Source organism: Apostichopus japonicus, chromosome 12, assembly GCF_037975245.1.
Source record: "Apostichopus japonicus isolate 1M-3 chromosome 12, ASM3797524v1, whole genome shotgun sequence".
In the NCBI taxonomy this organism is placed as follows: Eukaryota; Metazoa; Echinodermata; class Holothuroidea; order Aspidochirotida; family Stichopodidae; genus Apostichopus; species Apostichopus japonicus.
Genome location: NC_092572.1, coordinates 31,288,130 through 31,315,089, shown reverse-complemented (window position 1 = coordinate 31,315,089; position 26,960 = coordinate 31,288,130). Strand labels below are relative to the sequence as shown.

At 35.0% G+C, this 26,960-nt stretch overlaps 1 protein-coding gene and 2 long non-coding RNA genes across 4 annotated transcripts in view; 1 reads left to right on the top strand and 2 right to left on the bottom strand.

Moving 5' to 3' along the window:
• Positions 1-1,504: 1,504 nt before the first annotated feature.
• Positions 1,505-7,189, bottom strand: LOC139977775 (uncharacterized). Its single transcript, XR_011796685.1, has 2 exons — positions 3,454-7,189; positions 1,505-3,350 (listed from the first exon to the last, which is right to left on the bottom strand). It is a non-coding gene; the product is annotated as an uncharacterized lncRNA (long non-coding RNA).
• Positions 7,190-8,703: 1,514 nt separating this feature from the next.
• LOC139977740 (uncharacterized) overlaps positions 8,704-26,960 on the bottom strand; it is a 220,149-nt gene continuing 201,892 nt past the window's right edge. Inside the window, exons 11-12 of one of the 2 annotated variants that reach the window (XM_071987312.1) lie at positions 9,427-9,491; positions 8,704-8,928 (exon numbers count right to left, since the gene is read on the bottom strand). In XM_071987312.1, coding sequence (XP_071843413.1) covers positions 9,447-9,491 — 45 coding nt within the window. In that variant the 3' untranslated portion in view covers positions 8,704-8,928; positions 9,427-9,446. The remainder of the gene's footprint in view (positions 8,929-9,426; positions 9,492-26,960) is intronic. The other variant, XM_071987311.1, reaches the window with a different exon arrangement.
• LOC139977423 (uncharacterized) lies at positions 20,971-25,244 on the top strand. The gene is made up of 2 exons (XR_011796533.1): positions 20,971-21,491; positions 22,870-25,244. It is a non-coding gene; the product is annotated as an uncharacterized lncRNA (long non-coding RNA).

The window sequence follows — 26,960 nt, the reverse complement described above, 5'->3', positions numbered from 1 at the left end:
AACCTTACATGGCTTGGCTATGAAAACAAAAAACATGTTACAAATAAACACAAAAGTACAATTTAAAGCGTCGTTAAACGTTAAATTATTTTCACCCATAACCTAACCAAACATGATCAGGTTAAGCATCTTTCCGGTCACAGAAGCCTTTCACATCCATGCCGTTGCTGCCTCACCCTCGAAATGGATCAGCTAACTTTTTGCGTTACAATTTCTTCTTGTTAAACAATGTTTCCCGCCAACTCACAAAAGAGGGGTACAAATATACTTCACATAGGTCAACATTGTTTTATTTTTATTTATATAATAAGATATTGAACCGAACGGAGCCCACTACTACAGGTAAATAATGGAACTTAACCACACCAATACATTCATCCCTCCCCTTCCATTCCCCCTTCCTTCCACTTTACTCTTCCCGTGAATGATATGTGGTGCTACATATCTTAAATTACACACCAATAGCTGATCATGACGTCATATATGCTAATGATTCAAAATTCCCAACACCCACCCACTTCCCAGCCAATCAACTAAATTTCACTTGTGCTTAACTTGAACTTAATTTCGTGTTTTTCATTTACGTGTTTATTATCAGTAGGTGGTCTTATTAAACACTGACGTACAAATAAGATCAGCCAGTTTCCCAGTCAAATTCTTTCGTTTTACAACCAAATATTCCTTATCGTCGTGCAAATAGAAAAAGCCTTTCGTTTTGTCAATCTTGAACTTTGATGTGCGTTCGATTGTATTTGTTTATTAATTTAATGATTATTATCAGTACGTTGACTAATTAAACACATAAACTATTAACTATGGGAACAGTCATTACCCCATCACTGAACTTTGTATCAATCTGATACTATCGTTTGCTTATAGAATGAACCGCTGCAATATGTCAGCTTGCGGTATACTATAAACTGCGATACTAACGAGAAAGATATATACATATATCTCTTGCACTGCAGACCACAAAGTCGCACCATGAAGGATACAATAAGCCAATTACTCAGTCATAGAAATGAAACGATACATACATTAAGTTGTGAGACACTAAATATTCTGCCTTTGAATTACAAATAAAAAACATGTCTTTGGAGCAGCTAAACAGTTCTAAACAGATTCTAGTTTGGTTTGAATGACATCAAATGATATTCGAACTTACGAAACTGTAGGTTATAGATATAGTTTATACATACTATCTACCGGTTTCACTTAATTTTTGTCGAAGGTCATCTGAGGTCAGGCGGGACCACACATGTTTCTAGAAAAGATTGGGATTAACTTGAAGAGAAAGTTTAAATTTAAGGCTCGCAGAACGATAGCGACAGTTTTTTCCTAAACTCAACCGCAACTATACCAGCCTCACCTGTTTTACCGGAGAGTTACTGCAGTATAGCCATAACCTTCTGTGTGACCTTGACGCAGGACAGGAAAAGAGTAAGAGGTTGAAATAACAAGTTAGTACATAGACTACATGTTACACAGAGATAACACTATTGACAATATTTATCTGATTAGTTTTCTTTTATTGCTTCCATTGACATTACAATATCAATACATATCAATAATTTCATTATACGATTCTACGATATGAACTTATGATATATTAACATATAGATGGGATAAATTGATTGTAATTGTATCACAATGAGAGATCTGGATCGCCTCAAAGGGAACAAGTGTGTTTGGTTGCAAAACTTATATATTTGTACAAACATGCAGAATAAGGAAGATACCAAGTACAATTAAAAGGAAAGGAATAATTATTTTTTGGGGAATATCTAATATCATAAACAGACACTGCAACGCAATGATTTCTTCCATATTTATCTGTTAGTCGGTATTGGTATAGTAAATGTACCTATATTCAGTTATGCGGGACGGGGCTTGAGGAATATTGGTAAACTTTATGGTTTCATAACATCTAATTGCGTTAATGCAAATACGACAAAAAACTGAATTACAATGAATAGATCATGGATATTCATTAATCATCAACCAGTCCCATTAATAAGAAGAAGCAAAATAATGATACAAGAAGAATGAAAGATATGTATGGAGAGCCGATCATTGCATTTAAGGTTAATGTTAAATATACAGAACATTATCTTCGTTACTATTATGTTAAAGTCTTACTATAATACGTCAAAGTCACATGTTCCTATTGTCTTTAAAGCAACATCATTAGAGAACAAAATTATGGAACAAAAACTGGATTAAAAACAAAACATGTCACTGTTATCAATTAGTGTCATCTCTAAGACAATGTTTTAGTATGATTTTGAGTAACACAATCAGTGGTTTAACGGTAGACAGACAGTCATTGTTATTATGATAACATTTAACAATAAGGGGTTAATCAAAGGTCTAGCGTGCGTTACTCACAGGATTAAAGCACGATCGGGGGATAATGCAAGCGATGCACGAGGGCGGAGCCCGAGTGCATCCAGCGATAGCATTAACACCCGGATTTATTAAAGTGATGCCCCGTAATTTTACCGTGCGTTAATCACAGGATTAACCACGGTCTGCTGACCTGAATGGACCAATAGGATTTAGAAATCTTTACTAAGTATGAATGAATATTCTTTTAATATTCACTATATTACGCGTGAGTAATATCAAAGATTGATTCATAAAATAGAAAAAGGAGTAACGAAAGGAAGCAACTAAATCTTAAAAGAAAGTAAAATTAATAAATGGATGAAGTAGAATGCAATCTAATAATTAATTACTAAATATAACAATAATTAGAGTAAGTATTAGATGCAGTCTTACGTTATAAATCGAAGGAAAATATTGGCATATAAAGAAATAAAAAAAACATCTAAAATAAAATGAAGCCAGTAGAATCATTTATACAGTGCATTAAAATAACAATGAAAGAATAACATGAAGAGTATATACTATACACAGAGCCGATCTTTGTATTTAAGGATTACTTGATATATACATAATATTATCAGCTTTACTACGACGAAATTATGTAATGCTAAAAGAATAACTTGTTAATGTTCTGCTCATATACCTTATTAAAGTAGACTGTTAATGAAGCAATTAATGAAGACAAAATGTAAAATTTCAAAACTTATTCAAATCTACGAGTTTTGTATCTTTACAAATATGCAAGAAAACGGTATCTCCAAAATTAAAATAAAATTTTTGTCAAATGCGTACGTGACCTAATGTGACTTGCTCATCGATAGTTTACCTCTCACATAATATTACAATGATCAATAGCTTACCTATCACATAATATTACAATGATCGCTAGCTTACCTATCACATAATATTACAATGATCGATAGCTTACCTATCACATAATATCACAATGATCGATAGCTTACCTATCACATAATATCACAATGATCGATAGCTTACCTATCACATAATATCACAATGATCGATAGCTTACCTATCACATAATGTTAAGTATGATCGATAGCTTACCTATCACATAATATTACAATGATCGATAGCTTACCTATCACATAATATCACAATGATCGATAGCTTACCTATCACATAATATTAAATATGATCAATAGCTTACCTATCACATAATATTACAATGATCGATTGCTTACCGATCACATAATATTACAATGATCGATAGCTTACCTATCACATAATATTACAATGATCGATAGCTTACCTATCACATAATATCACAATGATCGATAGCTTACCTATCACATAATATTAAATATGATCAATAGCTTACCTATCACATAATATTACAATGATCGATAGCTTACCGATCACATAATATTACAATGATCGATAGCTTACCTATCACATAATATTACAATGATCGATAGCTTACCTATCACATAATATTAAATATGATCAATAGCTTACCTATCACATAATATTACAATGATCGATAGCTTACCGATCACATAATATTACAATGATCGATAGCTTACCTATCACATAATATTACAATGATCGATAGCTTACCTATCACATAATATTACAATGATCGATAGCTTACCTATCACATAATATTACAATGATCGATAGCTTACCTATCACATAATATTACAATGATCGATAGCTTACCTATCATATCATATTCAAATGATCGATAGTTTACCTATCACATAATATTAATATGATCAATAGCTTACCTTTCATATAATATCACAATGATCGATAGCTAACCTATCACATAATATCACAATGATTGATATCTTACCTATCACATAATATCACAATGATCGATATCTTACCTATGACATAATATCACAATGATCGATATCTTACCTATCACATAATATCACAATGATCGATATCTTACCTATCACATAATATCACAATGATCGATATCTTACCTATCATATAATATCACAATGATCGATATCTTACCTATCATATAATATCACAATAATCGTTGCTTTGATTCCCCTTTAGTCTCACAAACAAGTTGAAACTTTAAAAGATGCAGTAAACTAAAACACTTTAAGGAAAAATTGAAATGAAAAGTGAAACACAGAGAGCATACCATTGCATATAAGGCTTACTTAATGTACAGAACATTATCAGCATTAATTATCATAATCAATCTTGTTAAATTATGTAAGCTCACGTGATCATATTGTCTTAAAAAGCTAAGGCTTTACTTAGGACTATAATAACAACGTAGGGTAAATGAAACCGATAAAATATTAACAAGAGCCCAACGGTCATTATGGTTCCTTGGTAAGTGGAATATTAAAGTGTTTTATGCCATCATTCATTATCATCATATTTATGCCTACATGTACCAGTTACTAACAAACAACTGTATTCCAAGTTTGGATACAATCAGATATACTTAAAGGTTGTAGAGTTCTTGCAATAAAAAATGTTGGCCCTTCCCGAAAATTGGGCCCAATAAAATTTTCCCCTCAAATGGTCCCAAAAATATTGCGCCCACAAATTCGGGCCCAAAGAACTTGTCCCAAAATACATTTGAGTTGAAAATAATAGTTAAACCCTGCCGGCAAAAGAAAATGGGCCCGGAATTATTGGGGTCCAGATGGCCTACATGTACCAGCTATTAACCAGCGTTTACCAAGTTTAGCTTCAACCCGACTGACGGTTGCGGTGTTGTTGCAATGGAGAAAAAATGTGGGCTCAGATGGTCCCAAAATATAAGGGCCCAAAAATTCGGGCCCAGAGAAGCTGCCTCAAAATGCATTTTAGTTGGAAATAAAATTTGGTTCCACCAGCTCAAAAATGGGTCCGAATTTTTTGGGAGCCCAGACATTAACCAGCAACTGTATACCAAGTTTGGCTGCAATCCGACTTCGGGTTGCGGAGTTATTGCAATGTAAAACGTTTTACGTTTGACACCATAACCTTATTAATATTCATAAGGTCAGCGCTACAAAAATCGGGCACACCTTCTTACTATAATACATCTACGTAACAAGTATGACAAATATGCATCACTCCATTGTTGAGTTATCACGGACTCAAGCAAGTGTCACAGACGCACACATACACGCACACGCCATCACCATCGCATATATTCCTTTTGTCTTCGATAAGGAATCAAAGTTGGTATGCACTAAACTATGTGTATTTTGCAATTAATGGATATTGTCATCATCACATACCCTAAAGCAAAGTTGGGATCCTTTCTAATCCAAAGTCAAATTACGGAAGTAAAAACATAAGAAAAATGGAACATTTTGCCGTCAGTGTGCGACTAAGACATCACACTTGTTTGCTTCACGTTCACTTTTGGTACAATCTGTTACAATCTCAGCTATCGATATCTCCAAAACGTAATGTAGGAATTGGATACACATTTCACCAGTATGCTTAGTATATGATTCTCTTTAATAAGTCTAATGTAAATGTTCCTCTCTCCTCTTTAAGATAATCAACGTTACAGTCTCATTTGAGTCAAACATAACCAACACTTCAACTGACTGTTTTTCAAAATGTAGCAAAATTTAAGAGTAAACAAATGAAAAATAAGAATATGATATCCATTAAAAGCCCTAAAAATAATAGGAACCTCTATCTCATTCATTTCTTGTTATCATACCTGGAGAGATTAAACTAATTGCGCATGATCAAAGCATCCTTAACTTGACTGTTACTAATGAAATGTTAGTGTTAACAACTAATAGAAACTTTATTATGTTTCTTTGTCGGTGAACTATTTTGAGCGTTCATGTTATATTCTTCGTACGCTGATGGGACCAGTCAATACAACAAATAGGATATGACTTAAAGTTAATAACAATAAACTTAATTATTAAGATGATGATTTTAAAACGGACAGATTATAAATCAATAAAAAAAATTATAAAGAAAAAATTAAAATAATAATTAAAGAATACAATGAAAAGTATTGATCGATTAATTTAAGTCTCAGTTACTTCCATACAGAATATACATTTGTTATTTAAATCATATGATATGACGTCACAGTCATGTCATCTAATTGTCTTCAAGTTAAGAACGATCATACATTGGAACCGACAAACATGAAGAAATGCTGTCTTAGAAAAAAAAAACATATCACATATATTAATTAATATCACCTCTAACTTCTTGTAGTTCAATTTAATAACACAATGGTATTGTAGATAACCAGTGAATGTCATTTAGTCTTTGCATTGACACAATTAAGCTGACTCTACTCTTGTTAGACATTACGTAGCCGAAACGTCACAGTTTACATCAATAGTAAAGGATGAACAAAGATAAAGTGTAATCATTCACTCCTAGTTACCGAGTGTTTGTGGATACATTATGTACAGATTTAAACCAAAGCATTCCAAACATGTCTGCGTAAAAATAGTATAGAAATATTAACAGAATCAGGCTTGTAATTAATTTTCTGAGTAGTAAGGTGTTTGTCGGGGGGAGGGGGAGGGGGGGGTTGGAAGGTGGAGATAGGGGTCTGGAATTGGGATGAATCATAACATTACATAAAATTGGACCAATAAAGGATGTTACACCATGCACACGGGAAGTGCGTGGAACAACCTTTTCTCTTTACTTCCGCAATTAACGAAGACTTTGTAACATATTGGGGTGTAAAATACTGTACATAACCATTTAATTCCCATTCTAAAGATTAGCGTTTTGGTGTTGGTGCAAATGAATACAATTACATCTACTTGATCACCAATGTGGTGGGTCAGTCATCTAACACCTCCAACACCCCATGCCCCCCCCCACCCCCCACGCCCGCCCCTCCACATACACACAGAGAGTAAGATAGGGATTGTACTCTCTCTCTTCCCTCTCTCAATAGTTAACATCCACGAGATAAATAGTCTCCTATACTGATGACGTAGTAGGTGATGGATGACGTCATTAATAGTTTATTTGGTTCTTAGTAAATTGAATTTGGCTTGAAGAGCAAATGAATTATGAGTTAGAAAAGAAAGTATTTGTGAGCAGTAATGTGGGTAATAAAACGTAAGATCTACTTGTTTTACACTTTACAATAACATACTAAGTAGCCTGTGTGATCATGTAAGATATCGAATCTTTGTTTGGAGTTCTTTGTAGTATTTGGAGTTACTAACAGTTTACAACGTTAACTCAGTCTCTTGATAGGATGGAGACAATGTACTAGACACCCCATCCCTTTCTTCGAAAAAGAAAGAAAACGCTTGCAATAAATTCAAATTATGCATATTATCTGGGGTTAAACCCGCCTAATAGGTGGGTAATATATCTTAATTAATAGTGGACGAGTCTTTCATAATTACTCATTCTTTCTAACATGTAGGCTACTTTCCTGTCATCGTTTAGTTTTAAACTTCATAAAGCTGAATTCAAGAGAGAAAAATAGTAGTTATCGGTGTGCACCATACTATTTCAGTTGGTGGTGTAGATGAAGTCGCTGCCTCTCAATAGGAGATAGATAGTGGACAGTGTACTCATAAAAATCTTTAGCAGCATATTCATCAGATTTAGAAATGGTCACATGATAACATTTATCTCCCCATTACCCACCCATCTAGTCTCCCGAACGACAGCAATGTGACTAACAAAACCTAACAAATTACATTTTAGCACTTTAGCGCACAAAACTGAGTAGTTGAATATATAGCATATTAAAGTATGACTTTAAGCACAACATCAATGTTGTTATGTTGTAGACCAATCTAGGCTGCTTTTACTATAACATTTTGTTTAATTTTGAGACATGTTACTTTAAACAGCTGAGTTCATCAGTAAGTTAACTGGACAGTTAAATCAGTTCATCAAATACAACACAACACTCAATGGGATGAGAATACTTTTATGGCCTCAAATAACATGTTAACATTGAAGTACACATTCGACATGGACAAATGTAGTTGAAAATCATCTAACTATGCTATGGTTTAAGAACGAAGTTACAAAACTTGATTTTGTTGAGCTATTCAAATGTATAAATCCCATTTTTAACATGAATATTTAGGCCTGTAGTAAGGGGCTGACGTCATCAGCAATGTAACATGAAAGGAGTATTCCAGACATTTATCTTACCAAACCAGAAAAGTTGAAGAAATATTAACAACACGCCTTTTTAGATACTAACATTTAAAGACTGAAATTCCGCTTAAAGTAAGCCTTTAAAACAAAATGTAAATTGAACAGTTATCTTTCAAATTTCACTTCTTTATTGGATAAGTGTTTATTAATATTATTGTACAAACTTATCTCTCTACAAGATCCAGTTACAGTCTTCACCAAGTCACCATTTCATTGTCTTGAGAATATAGTCACAATAATACAAGACTAGTTGCATGTGTATTATACTGAAGCTCTATCTGGAACTGTTTGTAGTATTTGGGAGATATTAACAGTTTACAACCTAATCTCTTTATTAGATCCTTCCAACTGAAATTACTGCCATCAATTTGAGGATTGAGTTAATGACGTCACAGTCCTGCTGATGAACATGCATTTTGCATTGAGCTGTAATATAAAGATAATAAAATGATAAATATTAGGTTATATTGTATTATAATCAACGGGTCGAACAACGTGTACTACTTATTAGTAAAATAATGGGGAAGTGATACCTATAAGCAACCTCCTACTCCGGCAAAAGCGCCAGCAGTACCATGAGCCAACCAGTAATTAAACTAACCAGTTAAACAAAACACCCCGACACGGGAAACAAGCCAACGATGTTTCTGTTAATGGAAGGAACTTATCACTCCTTTCCATACATTAATCAGGAATTTGCTTTGTGAAGGAAAAACTATGATAAAAACCAATTATAGTTGAAGCAAATGATATTAGTGACCAGATAAAATTAGATAATCACAGATATAGGAATACAAATTCTGGTGTTCGATGGCGATAAATTTTAACATATTAAGATTTAACAACTAAATCTAGCAGACAATCACTGTTAACAAATACAATGTTAAATAATAAGGTAGAGAGTAGTCAGCTGTATTGACTTACAGTTACTTGAACATTGCCCACTAGAAATTCTTCAAGTTCGACTGATAACTCCTCTCATTGAATCCCTAAACAAAAGGAAAATTATAAGTAATGAATAAGATAATACAGAAACAAAGATAATGCAGTATAGTTAAATGTTGTAAATATTCATCATATGCACCCTTGTTAAAAGTGTTATTTCAGATAAATCGATTCATGTCACATTAAACTTTGCATGTTTTCAAATATCTTGAAAATTGTTGTCCTGTTTATTATTATTAATTCTGTTTTTATTTTAGGACATCTAACGAGTACGTCCTGCGAATATTTTAGTACTGAACATGATATACACATGAAGGCTAAATCCATGAAACCATGGTCACTAATGCTGTAGTCGCTTTGATTCCATGCTTGAAAGGACTGATTTGCGAAGGTTGGATTCTATAGAAAAGTTTTACTGTTTGCTTGAAATATTAAAACTAACAACACAATTGAATAGTTTACGTCAACTTCAACAATTATTGACTCATAACTCAAGGATCCAATCCTCTCCCAATCTATACAAGTGATTTCTGTGTAAAACAGGATTACTGTACAAGAATCAGTTCACTTATCTCCACACCTCATCCTCTTCCCTACCGGTAACCATCAAATGATCTATGCAGGGGATTTCCCTTGATATCACGATGACTCAATCAATGCAACCCAATGTACTATCACACATTGGTGCTATGCAGGGAAATGTTCCGTCCTGTTTATAAGCTGATCCTGTCAAGCTGAGTAACCATTTTCAATTGAGCTACAGAGTTTACCATTCTCATCATTATGAAAGTTCGACAATTCCTTCAAACATTAATGTAATGGTTACAGAAACATATCCAGGTCACTCATCTCTCATTATGTGCTTTTCCAAAGAATTCACAAATGTAGGAGACAAATCAAACTGGACATTGACTCACGTGATTATGCATTACAAAGATCAATAGTTGGTGAAGGGAGCAGCATTCTTAGGGTGTTAAAATGACCAGTATACTTCATTCTAAAGGTAACCTGAGTTCGATCCATAAATGTGGTTTATTTATTTCCAGCTGGACCCACCCCTCCCCCTTCTTCCTCTAGAACTTTGAAACCAATTTGATTAAACTTTGTTTAAAGGTTAAGTACAATGTTGGGTAGGCCGTGTCACTATCTGACGTTTATAATGTTGTTCCTTTAATAAGGAAATTTCATGACGTCACCATTCGTGACATATAACGGGATCGTTATTTTAGTTGGTTCTCTTGACCATTCTAGATCGTGTTCTGCTCTTATGTTTTGTTATGGCGGAACTTGTGTTATTTGTTAGCAACATTTGTTTTCAGTGGAGGAATATTTAGGCGTTAATTTTATATGCACATTGTAGTGCGCAAGACAGAGTCTTGTTTGCTAGTGTTACCTTGTTCACGAAAACTATATAATTTAATTAACGATAAATCATTCAGATTTTAGGTCTATGGTGATTTATGAACTAATCCCAATAACACAGGTTAGAAATGAACAGGGGGACGGGGTGGGGGGGGGGGGGGGCAGGCGGACTCAGACCAATGTTCAGTGGGTCTGAAGCCGTTGCCCTGTGAATGTTCCAACGGTCAAGTGCCCGCTAAATACCCATGGTCAGTGGTCTAGTTGGACCCGGAGGCAGAGTACCTACGAAGTCTAAACAACTCCTGATATCATGTTTTTTAAAGTATTTTGTATGGCGTCCCGGGACCCCAATGAGAAAATATACACAACTATGGTTGAAAATCACTGTTCCTCTCAAAATTATTCGCGATCATAATACACTGCCATCCCATTCCCACAGCATCCGGGCATCTGTGGTTACCATAGTACCAATGTCTGGGAACCTGTTACTTTGCAGCTACAAGACATATAGTAACATCCAAAATAAGAAATTGTGAGCCAGATTACTTTTCTACAAGTTTCTTTCTAGATTGTTAGTTTCTCTGTACAGTATCAGTATAGCGATTCTAAATTAAAAAACGAAGGCAATACGGACGTTCAAAGCGAAATATGGCAGCTGTATATGAAAATATTGTAACATTTGTTAGCGGTTTAAAGACGTTTAATATGCGTCCATGTTGGTGGTGGTGGGGGGGGGGGGGAGGGGATGATATACATCTTCATCAAAGTTTGGATAACAAATTTTAGATTTAAATACTTTAGTCGGATGAATCCTTCCTCCCTCGGCCCTCAAACAATTGAACTAAAAGCCGCTATTTTTCTGCCTTTCAACAGAAATACTTCATCACGTCAACTCATCCATCTTCTGCATGGTGACTATACAACCAAATATTCGTTATTACCACTACGCCCAAACAATCCTAGCTGTACGTGTAAGCTAACTAAACATTAATAGGGCCTCAGTCATTTAGATCATACATGTTATGAAAACAGCTCTTGTGTTAATTCTAGAAAAGGAAGACATAGTTCGATGCCAAAAAAAAAAAATAAGAACATTGTTTGTTAGCTGGACTAGTCAGGTGTCTTTACATATAATGAAACAAATTTAAATAAAAAGAAAGAAAAAAGAACCTTCTGATTTGGTGCTTGCGGAAGGAAGATTATTTAGGCCGCATCTAAACTTGACATTGAGAACAGTGTTATTATCATTACGAGATATAAACTTGTAACTGGCCTACCTAAATTCCCTGTTCCAGTTCGATACACGACAATTATAAATCTTTCCCCCTGATGAGACACAAAGTATAATACTCTTTTGTCTGTTTTTCTATGTTTCACATTACCGTAATTAATACCTCTTTGTCTGTTATTAACATTATCGTTACTAATTAACAGGAACATGAATCTATGTCTCTCTTACCTTTTCTCCTGGTAGATTGCCCCTATTGTCACAGGCCTGAAAGGAAGAAAAATATAATATTCATGAGATTTTGAAAATGAATTTCAGGAATATATAATATGGCGAAGCAAAAAATGTATAAGATAGAATGATATATCTTCACAGATATCGCAATAAACTATTCCTGGCAGTTAAATCATATCTGTATTGAACACACTAAAGTCAATGTAGGAGACAGACTCGTCACTGTAAGATGCACGGACTAAATAACAAGAATATAAACATTAGTTTTACAGGGAAGACATACTTAGTTTTAAACCCGTCATCAAACACTGAGTGACTTCATCAAACACTGAGTGACGTCATCAAACACTGAGTGACGTCATCAAACACTGAGTGACGTCATAATGATGAACTTCTCACTGAGATGATCAGATGGATACAATGGACGACAGAGAAGATGACGAGAGTAGGGAAAGAGGGCAGTATTCAAAGATAGAACTCAGAACATCGTGGTTGGATCGACGTAATGCCCAAAATAAAGCAAAATATTGTTAAGCCCACAAAGCAGCATATTGGTTACCTCCCCCCCCCTCCCCACACCCCGTCTTAGATGGAATATTTCTATTGTGTTGTTGATCGTGTAGAGATATCCATGAAAGTTTTGGAAATGCAGTTGTATGATGAACTCATAAAATAAGAGACACAAAGGGGAGAATTAAATATAGTCTGGTAGAGATCTGTTAACAATGAAAAAATAATGAAATGTAATAAACCCTGCACAGATGTTTTTCTTTCTAAGTTTACCATGTGTGTGTTTGTTTATTGAAAGTTTTTACATGTGCAAATAATCAGTTTCGCAATAGTTGACTCTCTCTGTCCAACTTAGGCTGGGAAAATTTAGACCATCAAACGACGGCTTGTAAGTTATGAATGACTATAGTCTGTGTATTTAACCGAAACGCCCTGTGTGTCTATTAGACTAGTATAGGCAGAAACCCGTATGAGCTCGTCATTGCTTAGTCTCTATATATTAGCTGGACTCAGACCTGGTTTGGGTTGCTCATATCTCTCTAGAACTCTGTTCAGACTCGAGACTACCATATACTCGAACCAAGTGGTTGTCGGACTCGGCTTGGAATCAGGAATAAATTGACTCAACTACATCAGAGCGTTTATTATACTATAACATACAAACGTATTGAATTGTTCTGGTGGAAAGAGTACTAAAAACAATAGGAACCATGTGAGGGTACAAGGCCAGGATGTTGCATTTTGCTACTGTCAGCGCTTGAATATAATTATTAATTTGCCGGGTGGTAATTGTTTATAACTCAACCACATTACCAGTTACTTTGAACACCCCACCTCTTCTCCCAATCTGGCCCAGGCTCCTTCAATAACCTATTTTATATACACATTATTAGTTATTCAAAAGACGAAAGAAATAATGCAAATATTTTAAACCATTTTTAGTTCAGATTCACCGTTGCCATTTTTGTATCATAATGCTTCTGCTTATTCATAGTACTGTACATACAGAGGGTGGTACAAAACGACGTTTCTTGAAAGTTAAATAAAAACCTTAAATTTAACACCTTTAAGTTGACCTATAATGTAGTCATCTCTACTTTAACTTTCAAAGTAAGTTAAAGTACATCTAATTGATGAAATCTACCTTAAAAATACACTTGTTTCTTTGTTTCAAGTTAAAAACAGATCTGCCGTTTCATATGCTGGACCCACACATTCATATCAGTCACTTATATATACATTAATCTAAAAAATAATGAAATATAATCAATATGGATCCCTCATTACAACTGAAACTATTAGAACCGATTAAATTTACTGACTGTTGTATTACTGCGTACAGTGACGTCACAACGTAAAGATTCTAGAGATGAAATGTATGCATCGATATTTTCACCAATAAAACTTTTTTGACTGAAACGGTGTGAAAGAGAGACATTGCAAGCCCGATAGATTCATTTTGTTTTATAAGGATTTATCTGTCTGAATATTCTCTACTTTAAAATAGAGAATTTGTCTTGATTCACAAGACAATTACTTCTACAATGAGAGCACATGTTAGGGGTCTTCATGCGGAGAAAGAAGGACAAGAATAATTAGGAAATAGGACGAAAGGGCTGGAGTACGAGCATGGCAGGGATATTTCATTTAGTTTCATTCATTTGTACCAAACCTCCTATTATGTGTACCATACCTCATGTTATTTGTACCATACCTCATGTTATTTGTACCATACCTCATGTTATTTGTACCATACCTCGTGTTATTTGTAACATACCTCATGTTATTTGTACCATACCTCGTGTTATTTGTAGCATACCTCATGTTATTTGTACCATACCATATGTTATTTGTACCATACCTCATGTTATTTGTATTATACCTCATGTTATGTGTAACATACCTCATGTTATTTGTACCATACCTCATATTATTTGTACCGTACCTCATGTTATTTGTACCATACCAAATGTTTTTTGTACTATACCTCATGATATTTGTAACATGCCTCATGTTATTTGTACCATACCTCATGTTATTTGTAACATACCTCATGTTATTTGTACCATACCTTATGTTATTTGTACCATACCTCATGTTATTTGTATTATACCTCATGTTATGTGTACCATACCTCATGTTATTTGTACCATACCTCATATTATTTGTACCGTACCCCATGTTATTTGTACCATACCAAATGTTTTTTGTACTATACCTCATGTTATTTGTAACATGCCTCATGTTATTTGTACCATACCTCATGTTATTTGTATTATACCTCATGTTATTTGTACCATGCCTTATGTTATTTGTACCATACCTCATGTTATTTGTACCATACCTCATGTTATGTGTAACATACCTCATGTTATTTGTACCATACCTCATATTATTTGTACCGTACCTCATGTTATTTGTACCATACCTAATGTTTTTGTACCATACCTCATGTTATTTGTAACATACCTCATGTTATTTGTAACATACCTCATGTTATTTGTACTATACCTCATGTTATTTGTACCGTACCTCATATTATTTGTACCGTACCTCGTGTTATTTGTACCGTACCTCATGCTATTTGTACCGTACCTCATGTTATTTGTACCATACCTTATGCTATTTGTACCATACCTCATAATAGTTGTACCATACCTTATGTTATTTGTACTATACCTCATGATATATGTAACATACCTCATGTTTTTTGTACCATACCTCATGTTATTTTTACCATACCTCATGTTATTTGTAACATACCTCATGTTATTTGCACTATACCTCATGTTATTTGTACTATACCTCATGTTATTTGTAACATACCTCATATTATTTGTAACATACCTCATATTATGTGTAACATACCTCGTTTTATTTGTACCATACCTCATGTTATTTGTACCATACCTCATATTATTTGTACCGTACCTCATGTTATCTGTACCTAACTCATGTTATTTGCACCGTACCTCATGTTATTTGTACCATAACTTATGTTTTTTTTGTACTATACCTCATGTTATTTGTAACATACCTCATGTTTTTTGTAACATACCTCATGTTATTTGCACTATACCTTATGTTATTTGTTCCATACCTCATGCTATTTGTAACATACCTCATGTTATTTGACCTATACCTAGTCACAAGGGTTTCTTGTATTGTACGATACAAATATCCTGGACAAATAACTCCTCGTCGTTGACAAATGAACGTTTTTTAAAATAATTATCGTTACTTCAGTATAGAAACCTAGCCTCTCCCCCCCCCCCCACCCCTCCATTAGAATATTTAAGGAAGTTGTTTGCATGTTTGTTATGTTCATTTATTAATAACAAATCAAACCAGAGAAAGATTACGATAATTAGGCAATACATGGCATTTTATGACAGATTGTGTTTAATTGGGTTCAAATTTACTATATTAGAATAATGTCCTACAGTGCGCCGTGTGATTGCATTAGTTACCACTTCATTAATGCGCACACATCTGTCTAAACATTTACGATTATATAAGAGAGATTGAAAAAAAAGCTTAGGATCATGATAAAATAGTGATGAAAACTTCGTAATATTCTCGAAGGGATTTTCTAACGAATATGATGAGATTGACAGGTAGTAGACATTTGACAACATGTAACACTGCGCCCATTTCAAGAGTGTCGGGGAAATGAAGATCATATCATAGATTAACGCTCTGTCTTCTGTGACTTATATTACATACTAATGTATCATAGCTCTCTAGTCTGTCAGTTTGAAACAAATGCATTAAAAAAAAATCAACTGAATATTTATGTCAATATCTTAAAGTTAGAATATCAACTAGTTGAGTCTCTACAGCTATTCATACTGTAGCACTTTCATACATGTAAACAAACATGTCTTAGTCCGTAGCGACTGCAATGGAATACCTATAACAATATACTATATGACTATGTGCTATGTCTGTTATACCACACCATCTGTAAATCAGCTTAGTCTGTATTTCAGACAAATCCCTCTTATGAAATCGTCAAAAGTGATATGTCAGTGATAGCATTACTTATACCATTTTGATCTCGAGGGAAAATTGGATCATCGTTAACGGTGTATCAGAAAGATAAAATCAGATCATAAAATTCTCAAAATTATTATCTGTAATATTTACAGATCTTCCGTTAACTAATTCTTCCTTTAAGCGTCTTGATTGGACAATTCCTATTGTATTGAGTATACATGATTTATTCATATGGAACACGCACTGCATCCATCACTTAAGGGTATTTTAGTTAAAGCCAATAGAAATTTATACAATCCTAATATCTTGCCAAAGAATGGAATAAAGCCACTCAGAATTGTTTGCTTTGCTTTTCTGTTAAGTTTATTCAAACAGAATCACTTTTTTTTCAGAAACACAAGTTTTCAAGTATTATTAACCTTTTACTTTCTTATCTTTACGTTTATACTTATGTACATATTTTTGTATTTCTTAGTCTTTGGTTCCCTTGTTTAAATATTTTATAATTATACTGGTAATAACGGAAATGAAATGAACAGTATATTCGGCTTTTCTAATAGATCCTGTGGTTAGATATTTTTTACGGAAGCTCTAAGTGTACATGTTATTTATACAACGATATAGCAATATTATACTAAGAATTAATAAACACTAGGCGATTAGGATTAAAGCAACTTCAGCCCAAAGTCTTACATGTATAAGAAGGTGAAGCTACTTATGAAATATGTAATAGGTCTGATTTAAGTTCCGATGCTGGTTTCCCATGAGTTCAATCATCTCTCCAATTTATAATTATTCATGAAACAGATGAAAGCTTTTGAGCGCTATTTAATGACGATTAAGTTGATACTGTAAACGAAACCAGATACATTAATGCTACATTCGTTAAGTTAGTCTTGTCATCCAATCATTGCTGTACACAGATCATCCAGCTTCTCCAAAGGAAAATCTACTGCACATTTAAGATCTTTTAACAAAAAGCAGAAGCAATATACGGCACGGGCTTAGTATATACATATCCGTGACACAGTATCTTGAAGAATAAAAAAAACAGATTGATGTGCATTATCTTCCGTTAAAAGAATGAGAAGGACTTGAAAACATAATGTTGCTTCGGTCCACCAGGGAAGATTAAAGTAAGTTTTGTAACAACAAATATCTACGGCACTAAATATTTGGGACACAAGATTATCTAAATCTGGTTAAAAGACAAATAATTCTCTGATTAGGAGCAGTCACGTGATTGTTCTAGATATCTTAGTTGCAGGGTATCCAATAATTCTGCAAGTATTGCACGGTTTGGTCAAAGTTACAACCAATGACGTACTAGGTAGCTTTATTTAATGGAAGATCAACTTCTCCTAACACCAGAGAAAACGAAAAATTGAACATAACCAGTGTAAACCGGGGAGCTATACAAATACAAATATGCAAGAGCAGCCACAGTAAGCTACAGGGTCGGCTAAATGGACTGTTTATACGACAACTGTATGTATGTGCTATGATCAGGGACGTAGCTAAGGTCTGGTGATTGGAGGGGTGTAGTGGCTGAAATTCAAACTGGATGCATGGGTTTTTAAGCCAGAAAATTCCGACTGCTGCCTTGCAAACCCACACCCACCCCCGGCTTATCGTTAACGGTACGGTCAGTGTCAGTCAGACACCCCATCTTTGGTGACTGCACTTTTGTTCCGAACTTTTTTCGACACTTTTAAGAAGCATTTGAAAACTTATCTTTTTAGGCTTGAGTATGGGCATAAATCTAATTCATTGTTTTATTCACATTACTGTGCCCAGTTTTTATATTCTTTATTGTGGTTTATAACCCTGTCTTATTTCATGTTTTACTTTCATTGCTGTTGTTATTACATTTAGGTTTTCATACATTTCGTAATTTTACATTCCAGGTATTGGTTCTTTGTACAGTGCTCTTGTGCATGTTTTATTTTATGATAACAGCACTTTAATATAAGGTATTTATATTATTTATTATGATTATACATTTGTACCACTGGCCCTCACTTCACAAACTTATTAATCACTCTGGTTTAGCAAGTAAGCAACTGAGCATAAGTTATCTGCTTGAAGGCTACATAGGATACTAACTACAAAAGCTATTTTAATGTAACAAAGGGGGAAAACTGTTTTTTTCCAACAAATTATATTCGACAAAATAGTGAATTACCAAAAAATCATGTGTTTTTTCCTAGCTCGCTTAATATATATTTTTTTGAGAGGGGGGGAGGGGGTGGGTCGGCCGGGCTGTTTATCACTAATATGAACAATCTGTCTACCATCTTCGTCAAGGACCAATAGAGCGCTTAGAAATAAGTATAAAAACATACTGTAAAAACATACAATTTTCAGTGGTTGTGGCTCTCACGTAGGCCTATTGATATAAATTCGATATGGACAAATTCGGAGGCGATATACGCCAACCTGTATTAACTAATAACCTGATAGTTAAATCTGCTCTAAGATGAATAGACAAAGTTCGCAGATAAAACAACTACAACCGTGACTAAAACTAGTACTATTTTCGTGGCATCCATACGCATATAGAACAGCTGTAAACGGCTCCAACATTCAATTTTCGTTAGTCTAACTCTGCCAATGGGAAACCGTAGCCGGGAAATATCCCTAGGGCGGGGAGGATGCAGTTAAGGAACATACTAAGTATCGCCCACATGTTAAATATACCAAATTATTTACCCAATAATTTTTAAAGATAGTGCAACCTTGAAAAATGCAGGAAATCATCAAGAAGTTAAATTTTAGGCCAATTCCCGAATACCTTTTTTCACTGCTCCTTGATGTAAATCTCATGCTTTTTAAAAAATAAAATAAAATAATGGTCATTACTTCTGAGGAAGATGATTGTCTACTCCTATAGGCCTACAATATTATGTGGCCCGATTCCGCGAACAAAAATAACCACTGAGCTATTTCTATAAAATATTTTCTAGTCTAAATTCGGCCAAAATAGTCTTACACCTATCGTCTACATTAATTGTATACCATGGAGACAATATATATACTGAACTTACTTGAAGCTATCGAACTTTTCATATTTAGCAGTGTAATAATTATTTATAGGAAGCGTGTATCACGTACGATTGCTAGCTTAGCTTCGTGACATGCTGTTCGTGACGAATCATAAAGGATGAGAACGCACGTTGTTGTTCTCGTCGTTGTGCATACGATTCGTGACTCTCCATCGAGTAAGGTTAGGTAGACTCAGAGCCGTATACGGCTCTGGGTAGACTATATGCATTTTATTACGCAGTGGCCAACTGTAGGCTGGTAATAGGCTATAGGCTACATTTACCTAACTGCATCTGCCAAACTAAGTAGCTGAATCAGTAGGCCCTACTGTTGCTACGATTACAATCGAGTTAACGGAGCTGACGAGTGTTCAAGATCAAAAGAGCACTGACAAAATACCATGCAAGAACTCAACAGTTTCTTAACATTTTTTTCGACACTGAAATGGGGGGTGGGGGGACAGTTACTTCCACTGCTCCCCACGGCTACGTCCCTGATATATACTGAATTTACTTGCAGCAAGCGAACAGGGTCAACCCACCCAATAGCAATATTAGTACATAAATAAACCGAATTGAAGCTGGCAAGGTTTTTTTTTTTAGAGTATTCAAAATCATACTAAGTTTTGTATTGTGGAGTATAAGGATCGCGAGATCCAATTTCTCAAAGTGGCAAAGAAATTGTAGTAAATATGACAGATTTAAGGTCAATTTTGACAGAAATTTTTCAATTATTAGGTCATTCACAATCACAGGAATAAATGAATATAGGCCTAGGTAAATTCAGAATGCGACAGTCGAAAATTCCGACTGTCGCACTCCAATTTTTCATCGTCAGTTTTACCAAGTTGGCGGGGGAGGTGAGACACTCCACACCCCCATCTAGCGACGTCCCTGGCTATGATGAGCATTAGCCCCGAAATTAAATGAACATAAACAAGAACGGTGCAACATGATTGACAACATTCTACGGTCTCATATTTAATGTACACCGAGACGGCGAAGTAAAAGCGGGATATTTTCAGTACATTCCTTAAAGCAGTTTAGGTGAACAAATTATTTGATTAAGATATTTGTTAATGTCATTCATTTCTACTACAGCTAAGTTTTGTTTCAGAAGAATAATACCAATGTTTCACGAGGATGTATACTCTCTTAAAATGTTAGACTGAAGAATTCAGTCTTCTTTGAGACTGAAATTTTTTTCAGTGTTATACACTGAGTTTAGACTGAGAAACACTCTACTTAGACTGTATTATCAGTTACACCGTTCAGTCGCTGTTTTGGACTGACTTTATTAACCAATCAGCTAATCACATGTGGCATGTCATCTTACCATTTTCAGTCTCTGTATTCCACTGAAAAATGTATCCAATCAGAGAACAGAAATGCGCCTACGTCATCCGAAAACTTGCAAATACGCCGCATAAAAATAAGTGTGACAACGAGCGCTACAACTTGTGTACATATATACTACTATATTCTTCGCTTAGCCAGGTACTCGCTGTACTGTACGTACGCACGCCGTACACACAGCTAGGCATGAACGAGACAGACGACCGTATGTCTAAGCTAGAGTAAAGGTTATAAATTAGCAATGGCTGAGTCTTTAAGAACTTTTCTTACAAATAAAGGTTTCCACGAAGAAGTGATAACAGTGTTCGAGGGTATGTATGTATGTTTTTTGTTGTTTTCCAATTAATACAGAATAAAAGCTTGGCAGTTCGTAACGTTAGTTATTCTAGGCTTGTGCGCGAGGTAGGCCTAGCTAGGCTGTACTATAGCAAATAGGGCCTAGGCTGTTGTTATAATTGGTGGGGCCTATTAACACGATCGTCGGGCGAATAAGCACGCCGGTCCTGCATATGTACCCGATCGTCGGGCAAATCAGCCCGCCTGTCCTGCGTATGTACCCGATCGTCGGGCAAATCAGCCCGCCTGTCCTGCATATGTACCCGATCGTCGGCCGAATAAGCACGCTTGTCCTGCAGTATGTACTCGATCGTCCCAAAATGAATCTAGGCTAGGTTAACCTCATAACAAATACTTGGACATAATAATGCTCAAGAAATTGCAAAACACAGTACTATTATGCATAGATTGTAAGCACCCTTAATTATTTGAAAAATGTAGTGACTGCTACAGCCATTACAGCATGAAGCTATCACGGTACCAGATCGTTGGGCAAATTAGCCCGCCTGTCCTGCATATGAACCCAATCGTCGGGCGAATAAGCACGCTTGTCAGGACTGCAATATGTACTTGATCGTCCCAAATGAATCTAGGCTAGGTTAACCTCATAACAAATACTTGAACATAATAATGCTCAAGAAATTGCAAAACACAGTACTATTATGCATAGATTGTAAGCACCCTTAATTATTTGAAAAAATGTAGTGACTTCTACAGCCATTACAGCATGAAGCTAACACGATTCTGTTAAACCATTACCATTGTATTTAAATCATGTGGAAACTGGAAAAGAATTGGTATGCTTTTGTTATTTTATTAAACATATAGTGGGCCATCAGTCTTTATTATAAGATTTTACAGTAATATTACCATTCACTAATGTTATGAAATCAGTTTCTTTTACAAGCAGATAGACATATTAGTGAAATCAGTAGGCTATAATGTAAATCATATTCCTTGTTCACTGGTTTTCTATGCTGATGTAATGGAATCAGGAGATGTCATGAACAATTTATCCTTAAAAAGAGAAATTTCTGAAAACAACTAACAACAAACCTTGCTTGGTAACCATGTACCTGCCAAAATCAACATGATAACCCATAAATGTTAGGTTGAATTTGAATCCACCTTCACATAACACATCTCACCCGCCATGGATGACATATTGCTGCCTATCGTGAATTGATATATCTCCTTTGTACAATGCCAGTCATGTTCTTGTTTCTCCATTCTCTCCTAAATATTATTCTAGTCTAGTCTCTCTACCTCTCAACATATCTTTTTTTAAGAATGTTTTGATTTATACCATATTGCTTGTCCTTTATCACATTTATTTTTATCTTCACCAAACAGGAGGGCACAGATATTGAGAGTGCAGCACAGGGCAGACAAGGACAATATTGACAGCCTTTCATCCTATCTCTCGGACCAGAATTGAACCCCAAACAATTCTTCATTGTGGCAGATAAACTGGCCATTCCAGCTGGGACAGAGGCGTAGAACATACATTTAACATAGACTATGCTCCCCCTCTACAACACTAGTTTTGTGAGTTCCATGCTTCCATGGTGTATGGAATTTTGCAACCAACAGAAGTGAAGTCTCTCGTCCGTATCCATGCCACATCTATAAGGGCAGCCAGCATGGAGTTACTTCAAGGAGTGAATGTTACTTTTTTATTGCTCTGTAGTCCGGAACCACGTGTGTCAGCATGGAGTAGCTTTAAAAGGGTGTGAAGACTCGCGCAAAAAGAACGTCTAATGCCGGTAATCTGACCTAGTTTCGAATGAGGTGTAACAGAAGTGTTAGACACTGCCATCGATCCCAGAAAATACAAACACAGCTTGCTACCATCGGTAATTAGACACTAGTGTACAGTCAGTACATACAGCTACGGTCAATACCCACATTACAGTGTATAAACGATACAGCGATGAACATCTCAGGTCCAGCTAAAGATATCAAGGTATCACGTTTCATTACTGTCTGTCTTTTTTAGCGACACGAACAAACATCACTTGCAAGCAACAGAAAGTTAACTTTTTCAGATGGCTGCATGCTGTTTGGGACAAATCTTCAATGCCTTTAAGGAGTAACTAACACATACCCTAAAACGTTAAATTGATTACCCGGAGTTTACAAACAGTTTTATATGAATAGGGAGGGCTCCAGAAATAAATATTTAATTGATTTTTGGTTTTTAAAAATGTTTTTTAATGATACTGATCTAATTATGAATGTAATTAAACAAACACCTAGTTGCCAAAAAAACTTTGTTGTATGATTTTTCGAGCATGTTATTTTAATGTTTACTTTAATGTTCCTACATTTCACTGCACTCACTATGTTGAAGGTTTATTTAATTAAGCAATTAATTAAGCTAATATTATTTATTGTGCACAATATTCCATAATTTGTTCCATGAAAAGCAAGTAACCTGATTATTATAAAGTCAGTAACTGTAGAAAATTCCATTTGAGAATATCCTTTCCTCATTATTCCCCCCCCCCCCCCATTTTTTTTAAATTTTAGTGATGTAATGAGTCAAAACTGTTTTCAATTTTTTAGTCCACTCTCGAGTGACATTTCTTTTTCAGCTAGAGGCCGACATTAAAGGATTCACGTGAGATAATTTATAAAACTTTAAAATTTGATTGAAATCCCAATCAAAATCACTATATATGATTACTATCAGAAAGTTAAGAAATAATTGAGGGTGGTATAATAGTCACATGTACTGTTTTTGCATACAAATTTGCTTTATATGAATGCCATATCATGAAATCGTGAATGCAGTATATAATAGTTCATGTTTATCTAATAGCCATTATGAAGTTTGTGCCATTCTGTCAACTGCTTGCTTGTAACATTTTGTTTTGTGTGTGCTGGATAATGACTTTCAGCAATCGCCAATCTATATCATTGAAACACAAAGTATTAAATGTTCACCGCACTGATATATAGTTTGACCATTCCTAATATTTTATAAATAACCTGCTGAAAATTTGTCATATGTTTTCCCCATTTTGAAATCATTCTAAGAAAATTGTTGCTACTATACATTAATGATTTACAACTGGAAAAAAGGCAATGTACCAGATCCATTGTACTATCGTCGTGTTTCCATCCTATCCCTTTTGTAAAGGCAGGATCGTATAGTTACTATATCCTTTACAGTGGAAAATTTAAAGTTCAGTGAGATCGGGAGATGGGATCAGCTGGGTATATAACCACTCAATTTACAGCTGTGTTGTCAATGAATTCCAGGGTATTACCACCTGGTGGTGACATACAAAGAATTTAAAGTGCTTTCTGTTACAGTGGTGTTGCCAGACATTTGAATCTTGGTTGGTGATATGTCTATTTGTGAATTCCTTCTCGGGGGAGGGGTTCCCCAGGCCACCCATTGGCGACACCACTGATCTGTTCTCAGCTCACCTAATCCTTTCCAAAAAAATTAAAGAACATTTTAGATCCAGGCCCAATTCAAGCAGAAATTTGACAGATTAATATTGAACTGAAAATATGTCACTGTTATGTAAAGTATCTTTATAATTTGAACGTTTGTTGCAAAGATAACATGTTTTGTTGAACATCCCTCAGAATATTGTAGTTTTGATTTCTGTTTTTTTTTTAATATATTAAAAATTATATAAGAATATATAAGTGGGTTAGTGGGAATAAAATTACTGTTCGGTGGATATTGACAATTATATTTCTTGATGGAATACCATTTTTAATGTACTTTGTGTGTGACTGTCACAATGATTTTCTGGTCTTTATAGCCTAACATGATTGGATGTGAAGGTGAAGTCACTCCATGAAGTAGCACCTTTCAGTAAATTCCCCTGCATTAACAGATCATTGAATGTTGTCTTGATGACCTTAACTGCATCTTTACTGAAGAATTCCAGCACTTAGCCAACACGGAGGATCTATAGAAAAGCTTGTTCAATCCAGAATTTGCAATTTATAAAATTGACAGTATAGCTGTGATGTGTAATAATTCAGTCTAAAGGACCGACTGTTCAGTCTGATATCAGTCTTATAGACTGAAAGTATTCAATCTTATTAAGACTGGTGCTGCAATAAATCAGTCTAAACTGCTGACTGTTCAGTCTAAAGTGGTTTGATTTTCAGTCTATTAGACTGAAGAGTATTTAGTCTAATTAAGACTGACCTTCAGTCTTTACATTTCAGACTGGAATTCAGTCTAAGTAGTCTGATCCCTTATCCCATCCATCATTAGACTGAAATTTCAGTCGATTAGACTGAAATTTCAGTCTCTCATTTTAAGAGAGTAGTGGTATGTTGGGAACGTTTAGCTACGACGGTTATGTCAATTATGTTGTTTCAAAATCATACAAGCTATTAGTGTTCTACTAAATATTGAAATGATATCCTCGGTTGTTAATTATCATACCGATGCTCGTAAATTACTTACAGAATTTTATCTCAAAAATTATATTTTAAAGATATGTATTTCTGTACACTTCCAGATTTTTAAAAGTTTGTTTCTACGTTTGGAATAAACGTGATGCAAAAGTTAATGTGAGTTGTTCCTCTATTATTTGGCGCCCTCAACTCTCCACCCCATCCTAGACACTAATGATCAGGAATGATTGAGGCTGGAATGTCCAAGTGTCGCAACAGCATATCTTTAACTCTTTTAAGATAATTATTAAAATACAATTACCGGATGACAAATTAGAAATATTTAAAACAGATTACCGGTTACCGACTATATCGTAGTTGGAGCAACTCCATGCACTCCACCCCCCCCCCCCTTCGGATCCTGACTGCTTCAAAATCGTCTAATGTATGTATTTTTGTGTCTATTCAATACACGCTGGAAATAATATGAATATTTGTCTTATATTCATATTTTATCAAATGATTGCATATGTTTTGGTTACCATGGTATCCGTACAACAAAACAACGAAGCGGATTGAAGTATATGCATACTACTACAGAGTTTCTTTCTATTTCCTTATTTTAATTTATTAGCAAGGTATAGTGCTATCATGGATATTTCTAGCTTCTGCACTTTGTGTTGTTTTTGCTACAATCTGCTGGTAGCAAACTTAACCGCAAAAGGGGAGATAAGGACCTTGAAAACATGATACTTTATTTTACCAAAATCACGCCAGGAAAGATGAGAGTTGGCTCTCTACACCCCCCCCCCCACCCCATGGAAGTAGGAGCGGGAAGATTTATGACAGTTCTTTCTTTACAGCAAAACTTCTAATATTACCGGCAACACGTAAACTGCACAGATAATGTACCACTATATTGATTTATTTACATTTATTGGGGACTGAAAACAGAGCTAGGGCAGCATAACGCAAACAAGCTGACCAGACTTGCATTATGAGAAATAGCTGTAAGAAAGGTGAACAATCTCTTACCTGCCATTGACCGGTTTGTAGATTCAGACGACGAT